The sequence below is a fragment of the Macrosteles quadrilineatus genome, unplaced genomic scaffold (genome assembly GCF_028750875.1).
Source record: "Macrosteles quadrilineatus isolate MER2022 unplaced genomic scaffold, UCM_ALF_1.0 Scaffold_1__1_contigs__length_201487025, whole genome shotgun sequence".
Classification (NCBI taxonomy): Eukaryota; Metazoa; Arthropoda; class Insecta; order Hemiptera; family Cicadellidae; genus Macrosteles; species Macrosteles quadrilineatus.
The window spans coordinates 156,326,280-156,339,423 of NW_026542594.1; the positions used below are offsets into that span (position 1 = coordinate 156,326,280).

The 13,144-nt window shown below is 36.1% G+C and overlaps 1 protein-coding gene across 1 annotated transcript in view; it reads left to right on the forward strand.

Moving 5' to 3' along the window:
* The window catches only part of LOC128988144 (transmembrane protease serine 11A-like), a 30,160-nt gene extending 18,440 nt beyond the window's left edge, over positions 1–11,720 (forward strand). The window contains exons 6-8 of the mRNA XM_054409374.1: positions 170–426; positions 9,624–9,793; positions 11,350–11,720. Coding sequence (XP_054265349.1) covers positions 170–426; positions 9,624–9,793; positions 11,350–11,517 — 595 coding nt within the window. The 3' untranslated portion in view covers positions 11,518–11,720. The remainder of the gene's footprint in view (positions 1–169; positions 427–9,623; positions 9,794–11,349) is intronic.
* The last annotated feature ends 1,424 nt before the right edge of the window (positions 11,721–13,144 follow it).

Genomic DNA, 13,144 nt, shown 5'->3' on the forward strand with positions numbered 1-13,144 from the left:
TATACAGCTTAGCCAATCCAAAAGTCGATTGAAAAAAAAGTGTAAAATATTTCTATTTATTCAGCAAACAATATTTTAGAGAGTAGAGCTGAAAATTCACATTAATACATTAGTAGGACTCTTACCTTATATTTTGTCCTAATCATTAATCAATACTTTCTATCTACAGGGGTCCTCCGATCATTGTCCGTCTGGGAACACGTAACCTGATCACTGATGTGGGCCAGAACATGGATGTAGAGAGGGTGACAGTTCACCCAGACTATCACGAGCCCAGCTGTTACAATGACATTGCGCTGATCCGCATAGCTCCAGGTCTACAGATGAGCCACAACCTACGCCCTGCCTGTCTGCCAGTGCTCGACACTCCTGCTGGTGACCCAGGCAGCTACCTCACTGCCACAGGATGGGGCAGAACTGGATATGGTCAGTCACTGTTTTTGTTATACAGTACATAAGCTACAATTTGAGGCTTTGGCATAATTGACACTATGCAGTCTTGATTAAATAGCTCAATGAAAATGCATATTCAATACAGTGAGTTTTTAAAAGAATGCCGGGATTTAAAATTTTAATTGCTTGGATAATATTCAAGGTAACTAAACGTTTTATATGTTACATTGAAGCTAAAATAACTAAGTTTTGTTTCCCTTGTGGCAAGGAAGGAAACTTTGACCTTGGCATCCGCAAAACAGGTGCGGGGTAGTAGGCCGCTATTGCCAAACACTCGCATGTTGCATGTCGCCAGTACGATGTTTACGGCGCAACAGAAGACACTGAGTGTAATAGCTGTGGTTCACAGAGTTTATTTCGATTGCTAAATTAAACTAAATTTAAATCACCTTGATGATAAATAAATTTGACGCTGGTTTAATGAGTTTGGTGGCATCTAAGTGTTTTAAAAAGACATTTACCTGGCCGGCCAAAAACACAATCGATGAAATCGTCAAAGAAATGCGACAGTTCTGGATCAGAAGCCCCAAAAAATCAATTGCTCGACAAAGTCTTCAGTTGAACATACCTAAATCAATACTTAATGATGTTGTCTGTAAAAGATAGAGTCTTTGTGCCTAAAAAGATTCAGTTAAGACATGCATCAGATAAACCCGATGATCGCCCTAAGCATACAGATTTATCCAACTTTACGCTCTTATAATATTGATGAGAATCTGAATTTTATTAAATTATTCCGAATTGTATCAAAGTACAAGAAAAAACTTTGTTCATTTTCCTTCAATTTGACTTTTAAATCATTTAATTATCTTGACTAGTCCCCTAGCGACGACCGTTTAAAATCCCGGCATTAATTTTATAAACACTCTGTATTAATTTTTTTCATAGAGTAAGTAGTAAGCTTAAGCACTTTTATGAACCTAAAAGTTACTGTATTTCAGGTATTTTTTTGTTATGAAAGATAAACTACTCATAAAAATAGTATTTCCTACTGATCTGGGTGGTTTTAGTTTTTATATTTCAAGCAAATAAGAGGTCAGTTTTGGTTATATGACTTGATTTAGCTTCAAACTCATTCTTGTGTTCATTTTTACATTCCATTTTAGCTTTTTTGCGACGTTGAGTGCCTGATGGGGTACACGAGTGCTGTTTTAAATGGTGTGCGTGTACCAGATGGGGTTCATTAGTAAAGCCTGTTGTCGCCTGACCTGTTACATGATGTCTGTGTTTTATAATACCCTTGTCGACCAACAGGGTTAAGTTTACTATTGTTGAAATGTGTTATCATGATAAGCAGAAGGCCTTGTCTACATTGTGTACCCAACAATGTACACGATTGCATTGATTTCAGAAACCAGGAGCTTTTGTCATCAAAACCTAAAGAAATAACAAAATGACGGTTTTTGCTCATGTTACTCTTGTTATATGTAAACTGACCATGCCAAGTATAAAAAAGGGATTTTCACCGCAGTCCCGAATATATTAGAAACGTTTTTCATTTTATACCACATCAGTGACTTTACAAAACATACAAATGCACATAGCTATTTCATGTGGAAAAAGGTCCAATAAACAAAGTACTGAGCTCAGATGTAAAGAAATAGCTCTCTGACCTTGCTAATGCTAATATTTTAATTTTTGATTAGTAATCATTATCTATCATTATCTATATAGGTACTCAAACTGAAATACAAACTATCCAACCCTATTCAACATCTGAAACTCAAACTGACATTGAAGCTGCAAAAATGTTGCTAGTTTCTGATGAGCTTTTGAATGGAAAATGGCTTACTGATCTATCAATACAACCTTATTTTCAGTTGTTGAATGATAATTTCCTAGATAAAAAATCAAGCTTAATATTAAATCCCTTGGTTGTGCATATTGTGAAGAATACAAATAATTTTTATTTCATGCTAGACTCACTCAATGTTAAGGAAAAAGAGATTGTTATTTTGCCCGTTAATGATTCAGTAAACCTAACACAATCAGATAGTGGTTCTCACTGGAGTACATTAGTGTTCAATAAACCTGAAAACAAATTTTTGTACTTTGACTCTATGTCACCGTATAATGAAGCTAGCGCCCTTCTGGTTGCAAACAAACTATCCACCTACCTTAATGGAACAATGCCACCTAATTTTGTTGCACTTGGCGGACCACAACAGTCTAACACCAGTGACTGTGGGGTTTTTATGTGCTGGACAGTAGAATCTTTGGTACACGATATTATTACAACTGGATTTTTAAATATTGACTTTATTCTACAGGCTAAACTGACACCATATGACATGATTAGAAAACGTTCCCTTCCTTTTTAATATGGGAAAAATCTCTGATGAAACCATTATCTCGTTAATGTTGAGAAGAAATGGGGAAAGCATCCCACAGGAAGAGAAAGTAATATTAAAACCTCCTGAAAGTATTTCCATGAAAAGTGATAAACCTGGCAAGTTTCAATCAAACCGTAACGGTAGCTGGAATACTGTTAAAGGAAGACCTAACAACAAATTTAATAAGACAATAAAGCAATCCACATCAGCCGAACAACACACCTTGGCTTTGTGTAACAGGTTTGAAATTCTTAATGATAGTAGCTGTCAAAAGAATGGTCAAGATATTTCGGAGACAATTAACAGAGCGCAAAGAAATAATAAAAAACAAAGAAGATACAAGAATACTAGAGTAAATAAGATCCATGAAACTAAAATTACTTTCTGTGCGGACAGCCAAGGGAAGGACTTAGCTCCGATAATTACTGAACTAAGTGATGGTGCGGTTTCAGCTTTCGGCTATGTAAGGCCTAACACCACGTTAATGCAAGTAATTGATTCAGTTACAATAGACAAAGCAAACGGTCCTTTGCTAATTCTCGGAGGGTCTAATGACAGTTTGAAGGGGAACTTTACAAACATCTATAAGAACCTAGAAAGTGAACTGAAATCGATTTCAAATGACAGACCGGTTTTCTTATGTACCATACCCATTCGACACGACAAGTCTCAGGATAGTACGGAAAATAATCAAATTCAAATGGTTAATAACTACATCGTGGAGGTTGCAGCTCGGTTAAAAAACATTACAATTATTAACCTAAATCAACTGAAGCGACAACATTATACCCTGCATGGTTTACACCTGAACATTAAAGGCAAGACTCTACTAGTTCGGATATTTTTAAAAACCCTTATTTGGTGGAACAATAAAAAAATAAATCAACAATACCATAAGCATCAGATTCCAATCAAGGTTTTGGAGATGGATATGGAAGATAAAATTTCGGAAGAAAAACTAATAAAAAATAATGCTTTCGCGCACACCATATCAGGCGATTTTGGAGCACACAGACAGATGTCGGCTGGTGTGGCAGTAACTTTTAAGAGACTTTTTGGCAAACCACTTGCTTCTGACTGCTTAACTGACTATCTTGCCTTTCAACAAGTCCCAGGTGGAGCCGGAGTCTATGGTCTTGTTACCAAAGGCAAGTTTAATGCCAAACCTAAACATCAAGATTATGATTCAGCTTTCGCAGATTTAACTGAAGACTTTAAAAAAAAGAGATTTTATAAATTAATCTGCTCAGCCATTGGGTGTGTGCGGGATGAAATACCAGTGGAACATTTTGCAGCCAATATTGTGAAATTTCACAGGCTCACTGGAGCCCGGGTAGAAATAATATCTTACAAACAATGCTGGGCCTCCAGAGTGCTGTGGAATGGACTTTCTTACGAGGAGTTTAATGCCAGTTTGAAACATAACATCCTAAGTAAATATTTACAAGCTGAACCTTCCCCTGACGCCTTTCGTGCAAACCAGCCTGAGACCTGTTCTCCTGTAACTGTGCAATCTACATCTGGAGACAATACCAGTACCATGACCAGTACCAATGACCTCTACCCTTACCAACCTCGGACCTGCCCACCTTTAACACATGGAGACAACACCAATGATGACCTCAAGGAGCCAGCGAACCAAGTGTCCAGTGAAAGTGGAAAATATGGGCAATATAGTGTCAGTGACCTGTGCTCCAAAGTTCCAGCTTTAAGAGGCGGTCGGATAGAGCCCCGTATCCCATATTTTGCAGGCGTCACGAGCAACAACACAGTCCTCCCAAAACAGATTTTTGTAATAGTACCACCCCTGGCCACCAGTTTCGTGGCTGTCGCATAACGGGATCTGAGATGGTTGACAACCCTGTGTTACCTAGAAACTTGAAAGCATCAACTCGACTACCCTCAGCCTGTGAACTAGCCCTTGTCTATTGTCCCACCGCATGTTTCACTTTCACTGGTTTGCTACCTTCGCTCACCCACCCTTTGCGTCTCAGCAGGTCTCAGTTCGTCACCGCACAATATGCTAATTTTCGACACAAAAAATGTTTTGGAGATACAAATAGCACTTCCAGTAAGACATTTTGATTTATACACTTAATTTTAATATAAAAATACATGATAATGTATTCAATTATAAATAATATACTAGTGCTACTGGGCTCAATAATGTAACTACTTGGCCTATCCCATACATTTTAGCGAATTTCCCTGTAATGAGGTAGCTATTACCGTAAGTGGCATTGTAAGACCTACGCCCGGAACCGATTTACTTTTTCATTTTGATGTCCCCAGAGGCCAAAAACACCATTCGTTCAAATTTGTATATATATGTGTGTCCGTGAACACGATAACTTGAGTAATTTTTGCCCGAATTTGATGAAATTTTGTTTGAAGGTGTAAGGCGGGAGGCGGGATAAACTTGAATGAGTTCGCGAATCAGCATTATCGGACCATGGGAACGGGGTTTTATGGGGTAAAAATTGGTTTTTCTAATTTTTGACCCTCTAAACACAAAATTTCCCAATTTCTCTCCAGGCCTTTTTAAAGAGCTTAAATATTCTAGTTTTCTAGGAGTAGGCCACGTAAAATGACATTTTGGCGTCACTGACAGAATGAAAGAATGGACAGACAGACAGAAATTGAGATAAGACTCGTTTCGGCTTTCTTAGGCTATGAAACATAATGTAACCAGAAACTGCATGATTCTAAGCAATGTAGGCCTACAGACAAAACTGTATTTTATTTATATAGATATATGGAACGATATAAATATAAAAAAATATAAAAAATAAAAACAGTAGGTCCTATGTGTCGTATTTTTACGTTTCAAAGCCATTTGAAGTTGCAATCTGGCTCTGGCTTTTTTTCTAGATTTTGCCCTATCCTGTGCCTCTAATATATAAATAGGATTTCGGATTAGCACTTGGGGTTTTATCTTAGCTCGAGTATTATAGACCTAAATAAAACGGGACATCGCAATTCCAAGATAATCCATGAGTCAGAAGCCGGCTTGGCTACGACGCAGTGCTGGTCCGGAGGGTGGATTTGGTTCCTGGAAGACCTTAATCGTATATACCACGTATGTCAGAAATGTATTAAATGAATTGTATTTGGCGCGGTTTGAAAACGTGCTCTGCAGTCCACAATCGACTGTGCTGCCATCGGCCGGGACATCGTCGAACTAGTACTCAGTCGGCAAGCAAGGCTTTTTTGCAAGCTTTTACAAAAAAATACAAAACTTAATGTTAACCATCGAAAAATAAATATCTGTCACACTCAATACACTAATGAATATATGCTCTTCAATATGGCGTTTGCACCAGAATTGTTTATAGTGCCAGTCATTTTATATTTTAGCAGAAAGTATTGCAATTCCTTATGGGAAATGTAAGAAATGATTTATTTTATATCCGGCTTATAATTAAAGATTATGATTTTTATATTGTACAGTCTTACTCCTACATACATTTACAATGTTTTGAGTGTGGGAAATAATTTTTTGAACACGGATAGACCAGAAAACGAGGAATTATTATATGCGCTCCATGTTAAAGTGACGGCCAGTGCCGGCAGCCGAGAATCTCTGTCCGACCGCCTCTTAAACTAGATCTTTATGACAAAGAAAATATTTCTGCATGTACATATAGGGATCTAAGAAAAGATAATTGTTTTAATAATTCCATAAAATGTTCTAATATAAATTCCTCTGTACCAATGAAAGTCTTGCAACAAAAAAATGTTTTACAAATCAGTAGTTCAAATAATATTAATAAACAACCTTGGATTTTGCATTGGAATATTCAAGGCTTCATGAATAACTATAATGATTTAAATTTATTTCTTGAAAACTTAGAAAAAAATGTCAAAATAATATCTCTAAATGAGCATTGGCTGTCTGATAACAATATACTCTCTTCTGTCAATAGATTGGGAAAATTCAAGGTTGGGGACTATTTTTGTAGGAAAATTAAAAAAAGAGGAGGATCTGCTATTTTAGTATCTAATGAACTTGATTTTAAACTAAGAAATGATCTAAAGTTTGAAAATGAGGAAAACTCTTTTGAAGCTAGTTTTATTGAGATAATTCAGTGGAAAACCCTTTTTATTTCAATATACAGGATTCCAAATCATGATATTGATAAATGTTTTTTGAGCAAATTTGACTCTTTGTTAGATAAGATTTCACACGAATTACAGTTAAAAAATATTGTTATCTGTATGGATCATAATATGGACTTTTTGAATGGCGGTAACAGAGGAAAGCAATTACAGTACATTTGTGAACAGCATGGTTTAAAACATCATTTTGTGGATCCCACAAGAATTACTCCATTGTCTAAATCATGTATTGACAATGTTTTCTCAAATAATAGATCTTTAACCAGCCAGGCTCATAAAGTTGTAATAAATGCAGGTGACTCGGACCATGAAGCTCTATTATTATGCCTGGGTGAAATCAACACAAAAAATTTAACTAAGTCTAAATCCATTTTTAGAAGATTTTTTTCATGTGATAACATGGAAAATTTCAGGAACAATTTACAATCATCATTATGGCAATTTGACCCCTCTCTTGACGTTAACATTAACTACAATAGTTTTCTTTCAAATGTTTTGTTGAATTTCAATAATGCATTCCCTTTAAAACTATTTAAATCCACAAATAAAAAAAGTGAACACAAAAATTGGGTTACAAATGGAATAAAAATTTCGGCAGGGAATAAACGTTTGTTGCACGAAGAATCAAAGTGGAACAAAAACCAAGACTTTATCAACTATTTTAAGACATATAAAAAAATTTTCAAAAAAGTCACTACCCTTTCTAAAAAACTGTCAAATGAAAATTATATTAAAAAATCATCGAATATAACTAAAGCCACTTGGGCTGTACTAAACAAGGAGATGGGCGTAAATAAAAAGGACAATGAAATTCCATATCAAATTGAGAATACATCCCAACAGAATAGTTACAAAATAAAAAAAAATTGGCTAATAGTTTTAATGAGAATTTTCTGAATGTAAAAAATAAGGTTCAATCTAATCCAGATGGAAAAAAGGCAATGAGTTTCATGGTCAGTGAGCAAAATAATATGTTTACATTTAATAAATTAAGCATATCTGATATAAGAAAGATAGTGTTTTCTTTGAAACCATCCAAGGCTTCAGGGTGGGATGAAATTCCGTTATTTGTTATTAAACATGTAATAGACTTTATCCAAGAACCTTTGTGCAAGCTCATAAACCAGTCTCTGGAGCAGGGAATTTTTCCTGATAAATTAAAATATTCTGAAATTAGACCATTATTTAAGAAAAACGACAAAAACAACCTAGACAATTATCGTCCTATCGCATTACTTCCATGTTTTTCCAAAATATTTGAAAAAGCTATTGATATTCAATAGATCTTTTTTAGAAGGTAACAACATCTTAAACAATACTCAATTTGGTTTCCGAAAAGGGCACAGTTGTCAAACATCAATGGCAAGAATGGTTAACTGCATCACACGGGCTCTGGATGGATCTCAGAGAGCAGCTGGTGTTCTCTGTGACCTGTCCCGGGCGTTTGATTGCGTTGATCACGACATCCTCATTGGTAAATTTAAAAAAATTGGTATTAAAGGCAAAGAAATTAATTTATTTTCTTCTTATCTTTCTAATCGGTTTCAGAGAACTAAATTAACAAAAAATAATGAAACTGTTTATTCAACTTGGGGGAAAGTACCATGTGGTGTGCCTCAGGGGTCGATACTGGGCCCTAGTATGTTCATAATATATGTTAATGACCTACCTCAAGTCTCCAATATGGAACTCTTTCAGTATGCAGACGATACAATGGTGCTATGTACGGCACCCAGTATCGACTCCCTGCGACACACACTCGACAGGGAGGTGCAAGCGCTCAGAGACTGGTTCCAGGTGAATGGGTTGGTTATGAATGATGATAAAACTCAGCTTATAGAGTTTAGTTCTAATAATAATCAATATAAAACAGGTAAAATTACAACATCAAATTCTAAAATGCCACTGCAGCAAAATGTGAATTTTTTAGGTATAACTGTTAATGAAAATCTTAACTGGAAATCACAAGTTGTTAATTTGATTAAACGATTAAACCGCTGTATTTTCTCTCTTCGTGCAATCAGACAAGCTGTTGACTTGAAGACTCAGCTTATAGTTTATCATGCTTATTTTTCTTCAATAATGACATATGGTATTATGGTTTGGGGAAACTCATGCCACTCCAACAAAATATTCAAACTTCAACAAAAAGCAATTAGAATTATTGGGCGAGTTCCTCGTAGAACTCCTTGTAAAAGTCTTTTTCAAACATTTTCGGTTTTAACATTTTATGATCACTATATTTTAGAAATTTCAAATTGGGTTAAAGACAATCTCTCCTCATTCATGAACCAACCCATTCATTCCCACCACACTAGATTTAAGAGTTATATTAAGCCTGAAACCCATAGATTAGAGAAATTTCATTTATCTCCCCAATATATAGGCCCACAAGTTTACAATAAGTTACCACTCCGCATAAAAAATATTGATAGTAAAACACAGTTCAGATCCACCCTGAAGACCTGGTTAAAAACAAAAAATTTTTTTTCTATAGAATGTTATTTAAATAGGGACGTTAAGTTAGATTAATAATTTAGTAAGGCATTTTTGTTATTTCTTAGTTTTAGTATATCATGTATATGACTTTATGTCCTGTCAAAAAATGATGTAATGACATGTAGTAAATAAATAAATAAATAAATAAAATAAATAAATATCCCTAAAAATAATTAGGACTAAACATAGATTAAATCCAGTGTCAATAACTGTTTGCAGGCTTGTTTTCCAGTCCCAACCTACAGAAGGTGTCCCTGGAAGTGATGGACAACCGCACCTGTGATGAGAAGTTCCTGGGAGGTCGGAGATCGGAGAGACTGCCTCGAGGTATCCAAACCTCCATGCTGTGTGCTTCAGGCTACCTAGACTCCTCACATGACACTTGCCAGGTAATTTCCTACCTCTTGGTTAACAATTATTAGAGAATTTTTTGCTTAATCGAATGGGTGTTCATTGCATACTATTGTAATAAGTTTAACCAGACACCAGCTTAGTATAATAATTTTTAATGAGTGGTTGTAACCACAAACATAACCCACACACTCGCTAATTGTCAAATGGCACGGGATTGATGATTGCCCCGACAACAGTCAGCTGCTGTGCCGTTTCCCTCTTTTCCGACTGTACAGAACTAAATGAAGGCATTCAGACAACTATTTCTTAATACGTTCACTGCGGCATACGTCAAACAGGCGCTCGCCAATGGCAGCAAGGCCCGCGCGAAGTCACGGCTTGCCACCGAATCAGCAAACGCAATTGGCATTCAAATAATATTTCAGTCTGACAAATCACAAAAGGACAGCGGTGATTGTGCTGCGTTAACCCAGAGAGTGGACTTAGTTCACTGAAACACCAAAGGGTAGCAGCACTGACTGGATATGTAGCCAGTGTCCTTGTAATGTGGCTCGAAGAGAGAAAATCCCCGAAACCGGGACAAAAGTATTGCCAGACGGGATTTCACAGGAAGTTGTAGTAATAATTAACCTATACAAAAATAAAGCTCGCATTCTAAGCTACAGGCTGGCAACAATTATAACGTTCCGTGTTAATAGCTGAGCTCACACTGAGAAGTAGGGCCGCCCTGAGAGCGGGGCGACCGCCCTGGAAGGTAAACCTGGCTTTGGAAGGTAAACAATTTAACGAGGTTATCGGCGAACCGCAAACGAATATTTTAAGGTAAACTCGTAAAAATGTAATAAATTACAATGACAATTCTAAAAAAGGCAATCAATAGCTTTTGTTTTATTCATAAAACAACGCAAACCCCCTAAATACTTTTTTTGGGAGGGGGCGAAAAATTCAATCTCAGGTGGCCCTGCTGACAAGCAAACAGCACACTAACTTACACATGATGGCGCTGTCACAATACACGCCCTTCTCCAAGCGCTCAGAAAGAACAACATTGATTGAAAACCTAGCGGTGTGTATGCAGTGTGCAGCAAATAATTTGATAAGAGCTCGTTTGAGCTTTTATCGCCTGTTCAAAATCAATGTGTGTGTGTGCCTCAAGAGTGTTAAAATTTGTTGTTACTTCTAGGTAAGAACCTTCTGTATATGCTAGCTATGAGAGACAGATGATGGGAGGGAGAGGAGCCTGGCTAAAATGAGTTGTTGCAAGCAACAATGTCAATGAATGGTGGTAGTTGGATTCTATGTGGGTTGCATATCGTGATCATGCAGTTTCCTATCTTTTCCCCAATCTAAAACTGAAAGTATGCACTAATAGTTTTCTGGATTTTTTAGAATGAAAATAAGTTGACAAGAATAGCGTTGGTAAACCAACTCATAATCTGTAGGACTGAAAGAACTGAGATTTAAAAGATTGACTTTATTACCTACATTTGTTTAGGAAATATTTATTCTTTGGATACTCTTGCGGATACTGATATAAAACCGTTAGATATTGAGTTTTAGATGTAATAATAATGATTGTTTCGATATTCAGGGTGATTCCGGGGGACCTCTTCAAAGGCCAACTCACCACAGCAAGTGTATGTATGAGATCATCGGAATCACTTCATTTGGAAAACTTTGTGGAACCGGACTGCCAGCCATCTACACTCGAGTCTCTGCATATGTGGAATGGATAGAAGACATTGTTTGGCCATCTTAGATTATTGTTTGGTTTGTTCTTTTTTGTTAACGGAATACTGTTTTTGTATATAGCATCTAAATTGTGATAAATTTTCAAGCAGTTTTGTTGTTTTTATTGTTAAATGGGTGATATAGACTTAGATTGTAGTACAACAAATTGTAAGACTGACTACTAAATGATTAATTAGGTAATATTTATGCTTTTGGATACTTTAACACTTTGAGTGCAGGTAGGCCTAAATGTTTCCTTATCAGTGAGTCTAAACAGTATTATTAATGAAATTCCCGTTTTTGTATTTTCAAGCTGCAAAACTGATTTTCTCTCATATCCCTACATTCTTTCTGAAGTACAGTACCCTAGCCGAACCTAAAATTCATAACTCAGCATGATGACCTGATTCACAATTACTATTTTGTACAGATGATTCATTTGTTAGCTACTGGTAGTAGTATTAAATAGTAAATTACGTTACTAGTCCTGAAAATAGGAGTGTACCGGACGAGTGTGGTCGTACCTGTGCAAGACGAGGTCGATGGCGGAAAACACATTTTGGACGTGTGACGTATGATATTTTACGCCATACTACTCTAAGCTAACTTAACAATACAAAATCTGTACAAATCCGGCTAATTATTCCCACCGACTAAAGGACTAACAAATACTACTCATAACCTCTAAGAAAGGTTATGTTGTTGTTTATAACCACTCATTGCCAACTTGGCTGATTGGTGTTTGGTAAAAACTCGTTACAGTACAGTAGTACGTAATGAAACCTCATTTGATTAAGCTGGTGGCAAACAGCTGTTTTCTGGACTAAATCTTTGCGAGGGAAGTTCGTTAAAACAGTGTAGTGTGGTATATGCATTTATACAACAATCAAAGAGACAACCTTTCCGCAGTACAACAACAACTTTTGTAATGAATAAAACCATAAGTAATACTAAATAGGACTTTAAAGCAAAGACGCTAAAAATTTAAACCATTCAACATGTTCTTTCTACACACTGGGAGTCCTGGTACCTAGATGGTTACGATATGCATATTTTAAGTCAAGCATGGGCGTTTGTTTTGCACTCAATATGTTAATTAATCCAGAGAAAACTTAAAGAAACTTAGTTTTTAGCTCATGACTCTGAGTTTTTGAATTCTGATATTTTTGGGTCTAGTTTAGTGAGTGCTTCTTCATTAAACTAGATTTGTTAAGGGGTTAGCTAGTCATAATTTATTGAAAAATATGAGTTTTTGAACATTTACTCTACATGAGGTGTTTTTAAGGGGTTAATTGAAATGTTGTAAAAATATTTTTATATAATAAGGACTTGATAGGTACTGCAATTAAATAGCCAGATAAGTTAGAGAATCCTCGGGAGCAAGAACCTTGGATGCAATGTTATGGTTTTGGGTTTGAATCTTAGATTACTTACCCACTACGGATCTTAGAGTGTACCAGTTTATCCCTTACTTTGCTCATGTGTTCCACACTCAGGTCAATGCGAGGTTACAAGGTCTAATCTTCAATAGTAGTTATTTTAAATATTAAATTTGTTTACTAAATGCTGCTCCAAACTTTAACGACAGTGTATTGAATCACAGATCCATACACAATGAACTGACTATAACTTGGTTCCGTATTGTAATGAGTAAA